The sequence below is a fragment of the Alexandromys fortis genome, unplaced genomic scaffold (genome assembly GCF_014885135.2).
Source record: "Alexandromys fortis isolate MF-2015 unplaced genomic scaffold, M_Fortis_MF-2015_v1.1 scaffold_12, whole genome shotgun sequence".
Classification (NCBI taxonomy): Eukaryota; Metazoa; Chordata; class Mammalia; order Rodentia; family Cricetidae; genus Alexandromys; species Alexandromys fortis.
This window is the reverse complement of record NW_026067937.1, coordinates 19,589,134-19,608,599: the sequence shown is the minus strand read 5'-3', so window position 1 is coordinate 19,608,599 and position 19,466 is coordinate 19,589,134. Positions and strand designations below refer to the sequence as shown.

The window sequence follows — 19,466 nt, the reverse complement described above, 5'->3', positions numbered from 1 at the left end:
AGTCACCATGTGGGTGCTGGAAATTGAACTCAGGACCTCTGGAAGAGCAGCTGGTGCTCTTAACCACTGAGCCATCTCTTCAGCCCCTCATGTTTTATAGTTAAGAATTTTTACCAACTGCAGCCAAATCTCAACTTTCGTTCTTTCCTTTGGAAAGGCTTGGTTTTCCTTGTCTTGTAAACATAGTGGGGCTTTGGGCTGATTGATCCCCTTCAGTACTTGCCTCAGAGGTGAAGAAAAGTTGGTTTCCAGAAAAGAACACGGCAGAATTAAACTCATGTGCTGCCCTGTCCCCAGTGCAACAGGAGCACCAGAAGAAAGCAGAGAATGCCACCAGGCGAGGGTTATGATTTCACCAGGGCTGAGAAAAGCCACAGGCTGATGCAAGCAAGCTATGAAACTGTAGAGCCCAGGGATAAGAATATTCCAGAGCCTTTGACAGGCTTCCCAGGATCCACATACAAGAACAATACTTTCCAGTGCAGTGTGGATTCCTGTACCAGGCTGAGTTGTGGGCCTAAGAGCATCTATCTGCCCACTGTGGGTACCAGGAGTTGGGGACATGGAGTCTAAGAAACAGGAATCCAAACAGAGAGGTCCACTGAGTCCAAGGAGCCAGGTGGGCAGGCTCAGGTTTCTAGCTACAGAACCCAGGCAGAAGGCAAGACACTGAGAGGATTAAAAGCTATCCCAGGCAGGGTTGGTGGCTCCCAGCTGAAAGCACAGTACTAGGGAGGCTAAGCAGGACTGTTGGACACCAGCCTGGACAACAGCCAAGACCCTGTCTGAAAACTAAACAAGGTTCAGAAGGTTGCATCAGAACCAAAGAGACTTGACTGTTTCATTACATTAGCACACTTAGTCTTCATTTCTGTCTCACTCCTCTGCCCCACCCCACTGCAGACCCACTGCCTATTTCAGTAGTTTTCCAAATGCTCTAAAGGCCAGAACCTCAAACACCACGCTCGGCTGGTTACTGTGGAGCCCTGGCTAGCCAGGCGGGCCTCAGAGCAGCAGAGCTCTTCCTGCCGCTGCCTCTCACGTGCTAGGATTAACCTGGCACCACACTATTTTCTCAGAGCTACAGTACATACTCTGGCCTAAGAACCCGTGTCTTTGCGTGTGGCCACAAATCAAAGGGTCATGTGTGTAGAGCTGCATACCAATGGCCCCGCAGGTGAGTACCAGGCCCCTCCTTCAGCAGCACAGGGGTGCTGATGATGCATTCAACAGCTATGGTGTTTAAAGCAACTTGAAAGTCTACTGAGAAAAGAACTCCAATACTGAGAAGGCGGGTGCAGCTCCCTGACCCTGCCTCCGCACCCGGAGCATCTCTAAGTCACTTACAGAAGGTAATTGCTGTACACTGTGGACTAGACAATAAGTAACTCACCAATGGGCCCAAGAAGAAAGCCAAGACATGGTAATTGGCTTCAAACAGAAGAAAGCTGGAGGTGACAACAGTTAAATTTTTTTCAAGAACATTTATACATCTTTTTAATTAGATTAGCTTTACAAGCAATGTGAGAGGCTTTCATAGGAAACACCGTGTCCGAACCACATGAGTCTCTATGCAAATCCTGAAGTGCTCTGCCTGTCATGGGTAAAGGTCTGTTCCCCAGCTGCTTACTGTGCTGGATAAACAGCATCTTAAAGCTTTCTCTTTAACCAGGATTAACACAGAGGCCACAGAGAGTTTTAAATAGAGCCCTTCTTCGTGCCACTAACATGAAACTGAGTTGAATGGGTATTAAGTGCATGGCTATCCTGATTGCCTGATCGTCTCACAGTGACCTCCAGGGAAGTACATAAGCTTTCCAAAAGATACATAATTGAAGTTTTGTCTGGCAAGTCCACCCCACCCCCACCCCCACCCCCACGCAGCAGAGTCTGGAACCTGGTACACTTGTAAAGGTCTGATACAAAGTATACCAGGGACTCCCACATTCAAAGGCTGCTGCTCCAATCAAACAGATCTTCTGTGACCAAATGCCAAACAGTTCCTCCCAACTCTGAAACATGCTGCTTCGGGGCCAGGTGGCAAAACCTCGAGCTGGCCAGCTGACAGAGGCACTTGCTGGAAAGGTTGTCAGCGGTTATTGGGGCTGAAGGAAAGGATGTGGGACAGAACTGACTCCTGCCATGAGCCCCTCATGCAAGCACAGTGCTGAGTAACCCCCAATCTACACTCGGCTTTACGTAATTTTTTTTCATGTTTTACATGAACAATAGCAATCTCTTAATAAGAATTACTGAGCTTTCCACAGAAAAGGTTTCTAATTGGATACAAACTACACAGCTAAGACTGGTGCAAGGTGAAATACACAGAAATAGTTCTGCATACACACATTTTGGCAAAGATCAAGGTCAGAGATAGAACACCCAAGGGACAAGGAGTTACACCGTATCTGTGCAAAGTCTGGCTTTCTAAGGGGACTGGAGAGGTGACAAGAGTCTGGCAGGCCTTTGTGGCTGTGCCACTGTCCCTCTTTTCTCTAAAAAGAGAAAAACCCATAAATCAAAGTGCCTGGATTCACACTTCTTTTGATTTCTAGGCTACACACACGTCTCTCATTAGTGGTTGTGAAAATGACTCTTAGTTGTCCAAGGATGGATGACCACGCTTGAGGCCACAACCACACACGTCCACGTGCCTGGGGCCACTGGGAGCTCTGCTGCAGCAGAACAAGGCTGTGACCTGGGAGGATCTGGAAGCACAGTCAAACTAAGGAGGAGCCACGGGGAAAGCTGTGGCCGTGGGGCACGACTGGTGGCAGGTCGGCCCTGAAGCAGAAGACAGCCCTTTGTCTTGGGAACCCGAGTGGAGGAGGCTCAAGTGTACTCAGTGCGGGTGGCTTAGCACTGGAACGTTAACTTACAGAACAAACCATTTCTCTGCGGCTTTCTCCTCCCATCTAAGGTACTTGGTATTCAGTGGTGACCATCTACTGTTAGGTTTCACTATCACCAAGGTCAGAGCATCACAGCAGAGACCTTTACAAGTTCAAATTACTGTGAGACAGGCCAAGAAAAACCTCGTGGATGGCAGCTGGGACTCCACGCCCTTTCTTTCCTGTCAGTCAAAAGGAAAGGAACCATCATTCACTGGCGACAGTCATCGTAGGAGGTCTTTAGGGCCAACTTTAATAGCATGAGGAGGCTTACAAAAATAGATTGATGTTATTTTCAGGAATAATACTGTAAATTTTTTTCTTAATTCAGTTTTGATAAATTGTACCTAATACAAAAATTCCCCGAATTCAAACTTGATATAAAAAAGAGAGATGAAATGAACTCAGTTAGATGACAGATCTGGCAAAGTAGAAGAATGAAGAAAATCCTACATAGGCCCTTGTTGTTGTCCAGATGGGAAAGCCACTCTCCTCAGACAGCATCTCCTCGTCAGTAAGCAGCCAAGTGCAGTCACAGATCTGGAGCCGGCCCCACGGCACAGTCACAGCAGACGCAGCCCTCTGTTGGACGACACCTGGCCGAGTTGCCTGGCTCGCAGCTGGAACGCCAGCCAGGAGTCTCTGTTCATCCCATCCACGAGTCCACAGAAGGCAACCGAGCGGCGGTAGGTGAGTGGGTACTGCCGGACCTAAGGCCGTGCTAGACATCTTTGCTGACTGAATTAGGCTTATTGAGTTCAACCCTCACCCCCTTTTCACCTGCAAGGGAAAGAGAAGCATTCACTCATTAAGCACCAGAGCAACTGACTACACCCCAAACATTTGAAGCAGTATCTCCTCATTTCTCCAGCATCCCATGAGGCCCATTCCACCAGCTGTTCCCACGGCCACTGTGGCAAGTGCACTGCTGTGCAGATCTTAGAGGGCAAGCAGAGACATCAGCAGAAACAGCACCACTGCCTTTTACAAAGCCACCTGCCTAGACGGTAGTGGAAAACCACGGAATGCACACAAACCATAGCTCTGAAGATACAGAGAAAGCGCACAGATATCCTATTTTTTTAACCATCTTACAAAAAGGCTAGGCTGAGTCTAGCTCCTTAGGACTCAGGAGTGGGTCCTGTGACTGCTGGGTAGGCTTTCAGGCGGAAGAGTAAAGCAAAGGCAGGCAAAGGGTCCCAGGACACACGGGGACAGGACAAGTGCATGACCTGCACACAAAGAAAGCTGGCACCTGGGACCCACACACCTGTCTTCCGGGCTGGGAGAACATTTAGTTCACCTCTTCTGTGCTGGCCACACATTCTTATAGAAAAGAAGGGGCCGGGCGACGGTGGCACATGCCTTTAATCCCAGCACTTGGGAGGCAGAGGCAGGCTGATCTCTGTGAGTTTGCGACCAGCCTGGTCCACAGAGAAACCCTGTCTCAAAAAAAAAAAAAAAAAAAAAAAAAAAGAAAAAAGAAAACACAAAAGAGAAAAAAAGAAGGGATATTCACTTATCTAAGGGAGAAGGGGAGGGGACTAGGTAACCCAAAGAGCACAAAGTCGTAGCTCGAGGCTCTAAAGGCCATCACAGAAAAGCTCAGTTTGTGTTTGAGTAACTAACTCACACTTGCCTCAAGCTTTTGTTAAGCTTTGGACAACTCAGCAGATAAGAATAGAGACTAATAATTAGAGAGTCCTTCTTAAAGTAAGGGAACTAAGGAATCTGTAAAAACATTCCTGGCCTACAGCTTTGGAAAACACCATCCCCAACTGTTCTGGCAGAGCCTGCCCCAGCTGTGTTTACCTGTTAGATATTTTACTTTAGCTCTTGCTCGCTCATCTGCATCAAAATACCAAACAGTTATTGCGTACCTAGAAGGAAATTTAACACAGGGTCAGAAAGGTCCCTGGGAGGGGAGTGCGCCTTAGAACTTGTAATGCCCAAAACATCCTCAGACCGATGTGTGTACCAGACAAGCATGGTCTGCCCCTCCTGCAGAGGAGCTGCAGCATCCAAGGGAGGCTCACAGCCTCTCCACACTCACCCCGCCTGCATGGTCAGAAACAGATAAAAGAGGGACAGTGACTGGTACAAAGAAACCCAGGCCGGCCGTCTACCACCCCTGGCTCTGTGTCACTGAGGAGAGTTAAGCTACACGCAGAAACTTCCAGGATGCCTACCTAGAAAGTTACGCTGGGTTTGGCAGAACCTTTTTCTGAAAAACCTCCCCTAGCTGGACTACTTTATCCCACAAACAAGTGTGGTATGACAGTCTGTTCGGAGATAAAAGCACACAACAGCGCTTGTGATGTGAACAGTGGAGTCAGGGGAGACACTGGATGTGAGCATGTGCTTCAGGCCACTGGTTCCACACTGACATGAGGTAAGACTATAGATCCAGGCCAGAGTTCATGGGAAAACCAACAGCCCAAATACACAGCTGCGGAGTCAGATGCAGGGCGGAGCCAGAGGCACCTGGCTGAAGCGCTTGTCCTCACCTACCGGCCAGTGGCTAACCCACTCTGCCTAGGCTCCACCCGTTCCTACCACAGCCTCCTCCAGGACACAGGGCTGTACAGGTTCTTCTGAAGCTCTCTTGCCCAAGTCCCAGGCTGCCAGTTAACTGCCAACTAGAATTCTGATGTCTGACTAACTCCTCCCAGGGCCCTCAGTCCTCAGTAGAAAACTCTACATGTGGCCTCCAGAGCTGCCTTCTGCACACCCACCTCTGTCTCCTGACTTGGATAATCTGCGCTCTGCCTGGGCTATACGGACCAAGCTGGGCTCTGGCCTATTCTCTGGCTCCACGGTCCCTCTCCTGACTGTACCGCTGGCCTCCTATGTGCCATGCCTGGTCCCCAGGTTTCCTGTCAGGGTACCTATGACATCAGGCTGCACCACGGCAGCTGCTACCTGCTGTGGATCTGCGGTGGAAGCACAGCTAGCAGCAGGAGAGGAAGGACACCGTGGGATGGCAGGCACGCACCGTCCATGGCAGCAGCAGTATGCAGCGCTCCTACAGCTACAGAGAGAGCTCTTCCCGGTGTGCCCACACACGGCAACTTCCCTGTCTGTCTCCTCCAACCCATTCTCCTCACTTGTGCTCTCAGGAGTATCTTTCAATTTTTCAAAAAGCTTCCCTTTTCCTTTTTTACTTTCCTAAAAGTGACACAGAAGCAGGCAGTGTCGGCAGGCGCACCGTGCCTCAGAGGGAGGAGGAGGTCCAGTCCTGTTCTACCTCAAGCAAAGAGCAACTTTGAGAAGACCGACATCCTCAGGACCACGTGTGAGTGAGCACACGAGGAAGACCATGAAACCAGAGGGCCTGGACAGCAGGCAGGATGCTCCCCAGAAACGCTCAGGTTCACCCTTCGACTCACCCCTGCCCTGCCACACTGTCAACCAACTTTCCATGAACAGAACACTACCTTGTAGCATATGCTGGTTGTACTTCGTGAGGGTTGCGTCGGTCAGACCAGAAAAACAGCAGTCTATCAAATTTGGGTTCAATGTCAGCAAACTGGGCTTTGCCTTCTGGGAAAATTCGAAGTATACCTCCACTTACCTGGGAAAAGAGAGTATGTCAGTATAAGCCATCAAGAATGGGGCCAGGTCAAGTTGGGGGGCGGGGAGTTAAGTGACTTGAAATGCTTAGCTGGATTACTTGTGAATACAATTATGCTAATTAACAAGGCGGGACTCCGTGTCCAATACTAATGCGTGGAAAAATGCCTTTTTGTCGTAAGCACTTGAAGCAGATAAATATACAAAACCTCCAAACCTGCTTCAGGGTTTTGAAAATCAGTGAGCGTTTCTATTCACGCTGACGTCGGCACTAAGCCACTTTGTTGAGTGGCTTCCCTAGTGAAATGATTGGTCTGTCCCATTGTATAAACAACCATCTGCTTTGACTGTCCACAGACACTGAATAAGCAGGTGAACTTACAGCCCTGAATTAATCTTTTAATCTACGTCTGTGTGTACTGTGGAAGGGGAGGACAGCCGTCTGTGTGTACTGTGGAGGGGGAGGACAGCCGTCTGTGTGTACTGTGGATGGGGAGGACAGCCGTCTGTTTGTACTGTGGAGGGGGAGGACAGCCGTCTGTGTGTACTGTGGAGGGGGAGGACAGCTGTCTGTGTGTACTGTGGAGGGGGAGGACAGTTTTTGGAGGTTGCTGATTCCCATGGGTCAGATTTATTGGATCGTCAATAGCAGGTGCCCTCACCTACTGAGCTATCTCCACTCCTAACTCCTGTAGCCTGGGTCTAAATTCTAATTATAGCTGATAAGAGCTCAATTTCACCCATGTAACTCATTTGCCTGGACCACAGCTCTCTGTGGGGACTGGACAGTCCTCACAGAGAGTGTGTCAAGTGCACTGGGAGCCAGGAGGCCTCTACATGGGGAGCTGGGGACTTGCACAGAGATCTGGTCCTTGTGTTTTAGACTACAAGGAAAAACACTAGACTAAAATCACCAATCTGGAGATATTTTGTTACTTGTTTTTTGTTTTTGTTTTTCTGAGACAAGGTACCAAATAACCCAGGCTGGCCTCCAACTTGCCATGTAAGCAAGGATGCTCTTAGTCTGTGGTCCGCCTGCTTCCACCTCCCAAATGCTGAGGTCACAGCTGTGTACCACAAGCCCCTGATCAGGTGGACTCAAAGTTGAAGGGCACGTGAATGCCTTGCCCTGAACCTAATCTAGAACTCACAGTTAGACAGTGGATTAGGGGCTCATCCCCTGGTGATGTCGGCCACTAGGAATATGGCCTGTGCCTTGCTTTTGTGTGTTTGCTTTCAGACACACTGTTATGTTTCACTTCGTGGAAATCCAAGGCCGACCAGATGTGAGAGAGAGCTGCCCTCTGTTAGCTCAGCCTCCCCCACAGGAAGTGCAGACGTTACTGTGAGGGAAAACAACCTGGGGAAAAAGCAGTACCGCTGAGTTCAGCTGCATACCTTGGCGTCCCAGTCTTTATTTAGGTAATATATACATGTCACACATCTTCCATCTCCATTTGGGTTATCGACGTGACGGACGTAGCCTGTTCCGTTGCCTGGGTAGCAAGCAACCATGGCCTGAAAAACAACAAGGTAAATGGCCCATGAGTGGACACGCTGATGAGACAGAACTCTGACTCACACCTAGGTGTGAGCATAGTAAGATCCCATTCTGTGATAGGGAGAGGTAAGGATAGTCTATGATGACATCTATAAAGAACCCAGCACAGGCCAGCAAGCAACCCAACGTGTGGAGAACCCAGCTCAGCGGCAGCTTTGCAGCAATGGAATGAGCCAACAAGGAGGGCAAGGGGACCGAATGACAGAAACCCTGAGCTATCATAAGCCAGCGGCCCCTGCTTTAAATAACAGAAGTTAGAACGGTTTCTGGACTCCACTTTCCTGACTGTTATATACTGTGGAAACTAAGAAGATGAGCGTCTGACCTGCTCAGTGGAGCTCTGTCTTCCTGAGGCGGCCTCGGAACCAAAATCTGAGGAATGAACTACCCAACCTGGTGCCACCTGATTCTGAACAGTACTGGTTGAACACAGTTTAGATGGCCAACTCCAAATATCCTCTTAAATCAGATCAATGAATAAAAGAAACTTATAACACATTAACCCCTCTTGGGTGGGAAAGACAGCTATCAAGATGTGGTTCAGGAGACTGTTGGGTGTGATACACAGGGGATAGCATCCACAGAGGTACTGAGTCCCCATGTGCTCTGGGAGCATGCATGTGGTCAGCTATAATACTGGACAGAGTGAACAACAGAAAGTCCACAGTTAGGTGGAAGACAGGACACTGTCGAGTCTCAGCTCATGCCACCCATGAACTCAAGCTGAGGGATCAAAGGAGGCCATGAAGTGTCAAGCCCGTCGCCTACCATCAGATTTAGATCTGTGACAAATGCTAACATTGTCCTCCTCTGTATTTACATTCTTCTTCTACCAGCCCTTCAAGGGCACAAATATCTGAACTTAAAGTGACTTGGACTCCATTTTTAGACTGAAATTCATGCTACTGTCAGATCCTGATGACAGAAAAGCCCAAGGCTCGTAGGAAAGAGGCAAGCAGCAATCCACATCAGAAATGACAGAAGTCCTTGAAAAGGAGAGAAGGCAAAACTGTTTTAAGCTGCTCAGTGCCACTATGATTTGCGCAATAGCCACCTCCACCTTACCTTCCTGTCAGCTGACAGTAGGTCAGAGGCCAGAGCTGGAAGGGAGGCTACCCATTGGCAAGGGAGAGACAGCTTCTAGATAAATCCCCAGGAACGATTACCTAATCTTTCTAAGCGTCATCTACCATCAGATTTAGATCTGTGGCAAATCCTAACTTTTAAACCTCATAGTCAGCTGGCCAGGGGTTCATTTCTGAGGGGCACAAATGCCATTTCCCTAGACACCCAACCTCCTGCTCTCCACCTGAGGAGAGGCTGCTGCTGAGTACCCCACCTCCCTATTTGTCCCGACTCAGGATGGACTTCGTACACATCTGTGTTAGTGTCAGTGGCTAGTGATGACAGATTGGCCTGGGGAGAAGGGTTTCAGACTGTAGCCAGCTGCCCAAGACTCCCAGCACAGTCCCCATGACAACTGCCAGAGATCACAGCTTAGCAAGACCCTCCCACTCGCAGTGAACTGAGCATGCTGTAGCGAATCAAACCTGAATTCTCTCCTACTGGGATCTCATTTCAAAAAATAAATTGGGGAGGGGGGTAGGATGACTCAGTGGGTAAACCATTTGCTGTGTGAGCCAGATGGCCTGAATTCAATCCCTGGGACCCATGTAAAGCTGGAGGAGAACCAACTCCACAGAGTTTCCTCTGGCCTCCACGTATGCACAGCTCGCCCACACAACAGTTAAAGTCAGTTTGGACCTCTGCACATATCTGGTAGGTCCAGAAAGGAGAGGACAAGAAGTCCTCCTCAGCCCGCCCACACTGGTTAGCCATCCATCTATTCATTAAGCAAATATGTTTTCAGACTTAACCACACCGTCCACATACATACAGGCCCTGGAGTATCATGATGATGATCAAAAGAGACAACGTTCCTTGCATTTGTTTGTTCGTCCGTCCGTCCATCCATCCATCCATCCATCCATCCATCCATCCATCCATCATCCATCCACCCATCCACCCATCCATCCATCCATCCATCCGGGTTTTGGAGACAAGGTTTCACCATGTAGCTCAGGATGGCCTGTCTTTGCCTCCCAAGTTCTGGAGTCACAGGTGTGTAATGTATCTGGCTATTCTTTTGTTTGTTTAGACAGGATTTCACTGTAGCTTTTGGAGCCTGTCCTGGAAATAGCTCTTATAGACCAGGCTGGCCTTGAACTCACAGAGATCCACCTGCTTCTGCTGGGATTAAAGGCCTGTGTCACCGCCACTTGGCTCGCATCTGGCTATTTTGTTTGCGTTTATTATGAACTCTAGGTCAATGGTGTCAGTCCATAGACGTATGTATAATGCTGGGTGTGACAGTTATTCTTGGTTGTCAACTTGACCATATCTGGAATTAATTAAAACCCAAAAATGGCTAGGCACACTGTGAGGGATTTGTGCTTACTGAAATCATTTGGAATGGGGAGATCCACTTCTCATCCAGATCTTTTGAGGTGAGACGACCCACCTCTAATCTAGGGTACTTCTGCTGGCAGCCTACATAAAGGACATGGAAGAAGAAAGCTGGCTCTTTTTGCCTGCTTCCTCCCGCCCTCGATAGCAAGTCCTTTTCTTCACTAGCATTATTAGAGTCTACTTCTTCAGGATTCTGGAGAATATGGAAGAGCAGCTATGACATCCAGTCTCACAGATTGGATAACTACTGGATTCTTGCACCTTCCGTACATAGGCAGTCATGGTTGGATTAGCTGGACCATAACTGTAAGCTGTTCTAAGATATCCCCTTTCTATACAGAGAGATTCATTCTCTAAGTTCTGCTACTCCAGAGAACCCTGACCAATACAGTTAGTAATGGGAAGTTATTTATCTATTCCCAAGACGGGAAATCCAAGGACATGGCACATGGCTCCCAGGAGCTGTCTGGTGATTGGGGTTTGGAAGGAAGGGCCACCTAATGAAGCACAGCTGTGCCTGGGCATCACACATGAGAATAGCAGTCTGGGATAGGGTGGCAGAGCAAGTAAGACTCAAAAATCAGAACGGGATCAAGAATCAAAGGACTGCAGCCACTATTCTGAAGGGAACTGCAAGTCAGGTGTGCAGTGCACATCTGTCATTCCAGCACTCGAGAAATAAAGGCAGGAGGACCACTCAATTACAGGCCTGCCTGGGCAGGAGAGACCCTGCCTCAAACAAAATAAAAACAAGCCTCAGCAGTGACAGGAGCTGACAGTGAGCACACCTCACTAATACTTGAAAATCAGCCCTGTACAAGGTGGCTCCAACTGTGGAGACCTGGTGTTACGCTGCGACGTTCACAGCCACTCACCATCTGCCAATGCACTGTAAGTAAGTGTATCCAACACACCAACCAGGTGAGGGGCCCGAATCACTGCTCTCCTCGTCATCCCCCTGTCAAGGAAACGAAGGCCAGAAAGACTGGTTCGTGTCCTTATGCCAGTTGGATGCAAGGAATCTGGTTCTGGAAGCCAGCCCCTGAAGCAGGGCTAGACTACAGCACTGAAGTGTTCACAGACTGGGGGAGTCGGTGTGTGTGTGTGCGCGCTCGCACAGTCTCTGAGGGAGAAATACAGGAGGGCAGCACAAGACAGGGCTTCAAGGCTGGAGACCTACCGGCTCACGGAAGAAACTAAGGGATGGGAGAAGGCGAGGGTGGATCACATAGAGGACAGAGTGTGGATGAGACAGCACGAAGTTTTAAAGTTTCAATTTCAATTTAATGAAGTGAAAATCCATTTAATTGTACTAATTAGCTCTCTAGTCGCTGTGATATCTCCACCACCTGCATTGTCACATCTGTAAGCACAGCAGCCTGAGCCCCCCAGTACTCTGGGGGTGCCGACAATGGGGCTGGAGGAGTACGGCCACCAGGCCTGCAGTTAGCTTGCCACCTCGATCACCTTGCCAGAGTCAGGTCTCAGGCAGCAAACCACAGCAGCAACCGTGGAAAGCTACAGAGTTCCAAACAGACCTGGCAAATGAAAAAGCCAGAAGACGGGGCAATGTGGTGCCCACCTGGGATCCCAATGGTGTCCTGTCCCTGACCTGACACTGCGGACACCAGCTCCAGATGCCTCCACTTCCCAGGAGGAAACAAGCTATGGAGCCATACTGTTCCTCCTCTCTGGTATGAAAACACACGAGACAGAGTACATTCTCACGAGGGTGAACACCATAAAGTTGTTCCTTCTCATCCAGAGAATAAAACAAAGGAAGAAGTCAGCCATATCTCTCTACAGTCCAAGATGTGTTTATTTCTGGCAACGGACAAGATGAACCCCCTTCTTTCTGAAATGAATTATTTGGGAACAGAAATTGTTTGATTTTAAGAAAAACCAAAAGTTGACAGGCTATGTAATTATTTTCACTCTAAACAAGAAAAAAAGGCCTGTGAACTGACAGCTTGCTCTGTGCAAGTCCCCTGTCTTGAGCATGCAAGCAGGTGCACTCCAGAAAGGTGATATGGCCTTCATCTGTCGCTCCACCCAGGCCAAGCACACTCCCATATGGTCCTCACAAGAAGCCCCGCCCCCATCACCCAGGTGTGCTGGCTTGATAGCAAGTGAACTTCTTTTGCTCTTTATTAAATAGTCTCCCTGCACAGCCCAGGATGGCCTCAAACTCAAGATCCTTCTGCGCCAGACACCTCAGCACTGGGATTCTAGATGTGCACGCATGCACACACTCAAGCACAAACTAAGCTATCTATGTCTGCAGACGAGTTTCATCCAGCATGCTGTGATTTCATTTGGTACTATCTGTTGCATATTTAGGAGAATGTTCAAGTACATGCCGCAGGTGGCTGCACATAGCCCTCGACTCCAAGTATGTCGAAATCAAGTTTCCTAAAGCCTCGTCTCACCAGTGACTCGGCACATAGCCAGCAATCTTCCATGTCTCTAGAACCCGCATTCCCACTACCTCCAAAGCAATCCTCTGGGGCCTCATCCTCTTTCTTCAGAGCCACCTGTGTCTTTGGGCCACAGTTTTCCATTAGCCCAGGTTTAATCTTCATATCCCAGAGACTGTTGAGACTCCAACAGCTGGTCCACCCTGTCGCCTGACCAATGTCATGGCAGTCAGTCGTCTGCAGGCAGAGCTTCACACGCTGCTATCCAGTACCACATCTGGATATCCTCAGCAGAGGAAATCCATTTTAGTCCTATGGGGTGACACCAGAGTGATGGGGGATGACAAGAATTGGGGGGTCAAAGCTGCAAGGCCCTGAGTGACTAATCTGAAGGCTAAGAACTACGCTGTAAACAAATTAATAACAGAGGAAGGACTAAGTACACGGTTTAAAGAACCCTGAAAAAACACTCACATGTGGCTACTAGATGGTGAAATACAATGTGCACAAACTAAATACGGGCTTTCTTCTTTACAGAGCCCACACCAGGGTCGTCTGCCCAAAGGAACTGAGAATGTCCTCTCTCAGTTATTTCAATAAGTCACACTAGTAAAAGAACTCACCAGTTCAACTTTCCTACCAATCCTCCTGCCTCAGCCTTCCAAGTGCTAGGATTACATCTGTAAGTCACTATGCCTGGCTTAAATTCTGCTTTTAAAATGTCAAAAAAAACCAATCACACCAAAGCAACAGAGAACAATGGAGATTTATCAAGGTATGAGTATGCACCTGCCCCTGTGCTAACCTTCAGAGCACTCTTTCCTTATGGCTCCTAGCAGGTACTACTCCCAATTCAAAAAGCAACTATAAAAGGGGGAAATGGGGGGCTGGAGAGATGGCTCAGTGGTTAAGAGCATTGCCTGCTCTTCCAAAGGTCCTGAGTTCAATTCCCGGCAACTACATGGTGGCTCACAACCATCTGTAAAGAGATCTGGTGCCCTCTTCTGGCCTGCAGATATGCACACAGACAGAATATTGTATACATAATAAATAAATAAATATATAAAAAAAGGGGGGGGGATGGGAAAGTCTGGCAGAGTAAGCACTTTTTCTGTTTTGTTTTTGAGACAGAGTCTTAGGTAGAGTTGCCTCAAACTCAGTGGTTAGCCAAAGGTGACCATGAATGCCTGCTCCTCCTGCCTCCACCTCCCCAGGGCTGAGATTATAGGCATGCATCGACAACTACATCCCCAATCCTACTCTAAAAGTTAGCTTAAGACAACAACAGTAATGAAAGCAAGCAAGAAAGGCCTAGGACTTTGGCTGACCACCAGCTTCAAAGAGTTGCTAAGCAGCTAAGCAATATGAAGGAAGAGTGACGGCTCTACAGATTCTGTGGGCCTGAAGCTGCATCAGCTTCTGGGAGCACAGAGAGGGAGAATGCTGACAAAGAAATCAAAAGGGAGCTGGAGAGATGTTCCTACCGCACAGGACCCAGGCTCCATTCCCGGCACACAAATGGCAGCTAACAGTCATCCTTTACTCCAGTTCCCGGGGGCCTGACACTCTCCTCATCTCCTAGGACACTGCATACACATGGTGCACAGATATATATGCGGGCAAAAATTTTAAACACAAATTAAAAATCTTAAAAAAGTCAGAGGGTTTTTTTTTTCTGTCTTTTTCAATGAAGAATGGCATAGCACAGACAAGGAGGAAGGGCTGGGAAGACACAGTCCTAGGAAGCTATGCTCTCTGGGCCCAGGACCACAGGAACATGACTAAGTGTTTACACTTGATTAGACTGTGTGTGTCTTCCTAGAAGGGAGCATGAAATTAAGGAGGCTCCGGAACAGAGGGATCTGCCAGCATCTGTGCCTGAGCTCTGGCTGCGCCACTGCTAACTGGACAATTACTGATCCTCTCTGTCCTAACTGCCCTTGCCCGCAAAGCTAACCAACTGGCACAGGTGTGGCGCTACGGACTGTGCCTGGTGCACAGGCAACAGTAACACCAGCCGCACCTAACAGCTCCAGGACGTTGGAGAAGTTGGTCTGGATCCTGGAGCTGTTTCTTCATTTCACCTGCCTCAGCAGAGTGGACACGGGAGCCAGGCAGGCATTCGCAAGCATCTTCATTATAACATGTAAGAGGTCTTACTAGGGGCCAGGTCCATTCAATCCTCACAGTGACTGCGTAAGACCCTGGTCTATGGAGGAGTGGTCAGAATGCAAGGCAACCTGAGGCCAGAGAGCGGACGCACCAGGCTAGATGGTAAGCCCAGACATGCTGGACCCTCTAGCCTGGTTCTGTGAGCTCCCCTCATGTTCAGGCAACTCTGAAGCTAAGCATGTGCCTTGCATAATATAAACATTTATTTTCTCAAAAGAGAGGTTGTCTCTAGCTGGGCACCACTGCCATGCAGAAGGAGAATGCAATGTGGCAGAGGCAGAAATGCCCAGTGGCTATTCTGTCTGCCCTCCTGTGGTGGGGTACCATATTGCCTGGCCTGGCAACATCCTGCTGCAGCACAGCCCAGCACACCCTGGCGTGCCATCTCTTTCTTCTAAGAATACTCAATTGTATGTAACAAATAGGACAGCCTCAGAAGAACTCGTTCTGATAAGAAAATGCTTGAAATGGGATTGTGAGTTTACCCCCAGCCGGAAAGTATTATGGAAACACTGGCTATAGTTTTGCAAACAGTATTACAAAATTTAAACAAAATCGAGAGACATTTACACAGTCCCTAGAGATGAACTAAAAATGAAGCAATCCAACCAGAATTTCACAGACCCAAAGACGGCCGAGGAGTTATCGGAGATAAAGACTTGCAAAACTAAAAGGCCTTTTATAAGGTTAAAAGCCATTTACAGGGTTAAAATACAAAGCACAAACATTTTAAAAGCTGGGTGTGGTAGTTTAATATGCCTATAAATACAGCACTCAGGAGTCTGAGACCGGCCTGGGCTACACAGTAAGTTCCTAGTCAGCCTGGACTACGGAGTGAAACCCTGCCTCAAAAAACAAAAATGGGGGAAATTTGTTTTGTTTTATTTTTCGAGATAAGGTTTCTTTATGTAAACCTTGGCTGTCCTGGAAAACTCTCTGTAGTAGACCAGGCTGGCCTCCACCTCACAGAGATCCGCCTGCCTCTGCCTTCTGAGTACTGGGATTAAAGGCGTGTACCACCACTGCCTGGAAATGTGGGAATATTTTAAAGAAGAAAACTTAAAATTCAATTTAAAAAAAAAGGACTTTTTGCTATGGGAAATTCTTTAAGACAAATGTTATTTAAACTTCTCTCAAAATTATGAATTGCTATACTAGTAGATGGGCTGAGTCACCACAACGTGAGGGACCATATAAAGGGCCAACACATTAGAAAGGCAGAGAACCACCGGGCTAAGTGGCTATCAGAGCTGATGACTGTAAGAGCCGCAGCTCAGCCTGAGGTCCCATCTTTTAAAAGCTTAATTTGTTATCACCACTTGTGTATGTATTGTGCACAATGGGGAGGGGTTGTCGTGTGAGCCACTGTGTGCCTGCAGAGGTCAGAGGACAACTCTGTGGTATAAGCTCTCTCCTTTTACCCTTAGTGGATTCGGTTGAACACAGGTCACGAAGCTTACATGGCAAGCCCTTCACTTGCTGAACCGTCATTCTGGCCTCAGACTAGGGATTCCTGCCAAAGCTACTGGAAGAAACATGTTTGTCTCTTCACCTTGCTCCAGGGAATGGTATCAAGACCACTGAGGCTACCGTGATGTTGCAGAACCAGAACGAGAGAGGCGAGTTCTTGGCTGCTCAAAGCTCTCTGTCAGATATAATCAGGTTTTTGGTCAGTTTCCTTCAGGATTACAGAAGCCAGTTTGAGAGACTGAGTGCTGTGCTCTGGTCACCTCTATCTGGGAACACCTCACACCCTAGTATCTATCAGTCAGCACCCAGGAGCAGGTGACTCAGAACACAGCAGCCCAGCTTAAAGGACACCTGGCTCTTGTTCCTAATCCTGGTTCTGCCAATTACCAGCTACGTGACTGTGGGCATTCGTGAGGCATTTCCTCATCTGTAACCTGACTTGACATGGCCCCAGAGGCAGCCTGGAGAATGTGCCAACGTGCACTGGCTGCTCAGCCTTCGCCTGACCACGACACATGGAGAAGTGGCTGCTGCATTGAGCAATCGTAAAACCTGGCCTCTCAGGTGCCAAATCCTCACTTCCAGTGGTATCAAAGCCATATCCACCAACAAATTCTGCTCCCCAACTTTCAATCCAGCATCTCCCCATCTGATCTCACCCCAGGCCTCCTCCTAGGCTACCCTCTCCACCCAGAAAGCACTGTGGTCACCTGACAGTCCCAAAGTCCTGGTCAGTATTGCACCTAGCAGGAAAGAATGCTCCTCTCCACAGGGACGGAAACCAGAAATAGCTGCTTCCACCCATGGCTGTAGCCCTCCTTTCCACTGGCTTCAGGAGACCCCCTTTCCTTTCTCTCTGTGTGCATGACAGATGACTGCTAGCTGGCTTGTCCTCAGCCTCACCCAGTATCCACTATATCTAGGCTGTCTGGTACCAGAAAAGGCTACAGCAGCACACATGGACTTAACTCTATGTGGTTGACCCCCGACCCTTCAGATCGCCTTGGCCACTCTTATACTTTTGGCTGGCTGGCTGGCATTCCTCAGAAGGGTTCCTTCAAACCTCTGATCACCACTTCAGCCCATGACAGAGCAATACACAGCATGAAGTTATTCTTTCCCCAGAAGGCTGTGCCTCCGGGGCTGCTGAGATTTTAACTGCAAACACATCACCTGAGACCCTGTTTAAATGTGTATCCTAACTCCGGTTTAACTGTGGCCTGTGGTTTCCATTTCCTCCAATAAAGCTTGCAGCTGGTGTGAGGGCAGCATGCTTGAGAAGCAGGGCCTCATTCTCACCCCATCTCACAAAGCCCATGCCATGACCTCCTTGGTCTAACCTTCAGCATCTGCCTGTCCATCAGTGACCTGCTTCTTGAACACACAACAGACACCTCTATTTTAAAGTAAATCTTGTGCTGCCCTTCCAGCTACAATCTCTGCAGATCTACATGGGCTCTGCCGGAAGGCTACTATGAAGGCAAGTCTGTCCTCCAGTCCCCAAACCCACTTGACTAGAACTTCCAGGCCAAAATAAACATCTAGCAGTAATCTTTCCTAGTAAGCACTGAATGTGTCTTAAGCCTTAACAACTTACGCCTATTGGATGCTTCAAACCTTGGTATCAGACTGGACACAACAGCCTGGCTTCCTGTTCCACATGGAGTAACAGGCAGTGCTTGACTTTCCATCTGAGGAAAGCCCTGAAAACTCAGCTTCAGAGACACATGACATGACCCAGAGGATCATGGGTACCTGCCCGACACAACGACGACGTCTGCTTGAAATGCAAAGGTACACACATATGCCTAGGAGTTGCTCCAGAGCTCTGCGATGTCTGGATGCAGTATCTGGGAAAGAGTGGGCTGAAGAAGTTCTGTGTCTGAGCATATGCATGCCTAGGAAGCTGCTGGACATGCAGATGTCCAAAGATGTTTGTAGGAGCCTCGGTGTCGCTGAGAATGTAGAGAGGAAGCAGGAACAGTGACAAGAGCCCAAATGAGTCAGCACTGAGGTGCTGAGACAGGGAGGATGTTGGGACCGTGAGTGACAACACCGAGCACACTGGACAGAGCAGGTTTCCATGGAAGAGCAAGAGTCTCATATGATAGGAAAGCCTAAGATGCCCGCAGGGAAAGAGTGATTACATCTAATGGCTGTTTGGGTCTGCTTTGGGGGGGGGGGGCACGAAGGGATCAGTCAGATGAGGGCGAGTAAGAACCAACAGTGGGCTGAATGGCGGCGGCACATGTTTTAATCCCAACACTAGGGAGGCAGAGGCAGGCGGATTTCTTGAGTTTGAGGCTAGCTTGGTTTATAAGATGAGTTCCAGGACAGCCAGGGCTACAGAGAAACCCTGTCTCAAAAAAAAAACAAAACAAAAATAATAAGAAGAACCAACAGTGTGTTGGGATGAAGCTCAGTGGTCAGTGGCAGAGTGCTTGACAACTGTATGCAAGGTCCTGGGTTCAATACCCACCACTGCACCAAGGAAACGAAACAAAGACACAGAAGAAATCAAGGCGCTCAACAACGGCACGGACAACAGACGTCGTGCACTGGATTCCACAGCTTGCTGCCGCTGGCTGCGTGACGCTAGCCTTGGGTTCTCGTCTGATTGGCAGACAGGTCACTCTTCTTGCTGCTGTGACAAAATGCCAGAGAAAATCAACTTCAAGGAAGATAGGCTTAAGTGGGTTTGCAGTCTGGAGGCACAGGACCATATAGGGAAGGTAGTGGTGACACTGTGTCCACAGTGAGGAAGCAGAGGGAGAAAGTGGCTGCTCAGCTCACTTCCTCCTTTTGATTCTTCCATCAGCCCATGAGATGGTGCCACCCACAATCAGTATTCACCTTCCTGCCTCCATTAACCCCAAGGAGAATTCCCTCAGACACATCCGGATGTTTGTCTCT

The 19,466-nt window shown here is 48.7% G+C and overlaps 1 protein-coding gene across 2 annotated transcripts in view; it reads right to left on the bottom strand.

Moving 5' to 3' along the window:
• Window positions 1–3,121: 3,121 nt before the first annotated feature.
• The window catches only part of Egln1 (egl-9 family hypoxia inducible factor 1), a 35,807-nt gene continuing 19,462 nt past the window's right edge, over window positions 3,122–19,466 (bottom strand). The window contains exons 2-5 of one of the 2 annotated variants that reach the window (XM_050146894.1): window positions 7,863–7,982; window positions 6,329–6,465; window positions 4,704–4,771; window positions 3,122–3,671 (exon numbers count right to left, since the gene is read on the bottom strand). In XM_050146894.1, the coding sequence (XP_050002851.1) occupies window positions 3,613–3,671; window positions 4,704–4,771; window positions 6,329–6,465; window positions 7,863–7,982 (384 nt within the window). In that variant the 3' untranslated portion in view covers window positions 3,122–3,612. The remainder of the gene's footprint in view (window positions 3,672–4,703; window positions 4,772–6,328; window positions 6,466–7,862; window positions 7,983–19,466) is intronic. The other variant, XM_050146895.1, reaches the window with a different exon arrangement.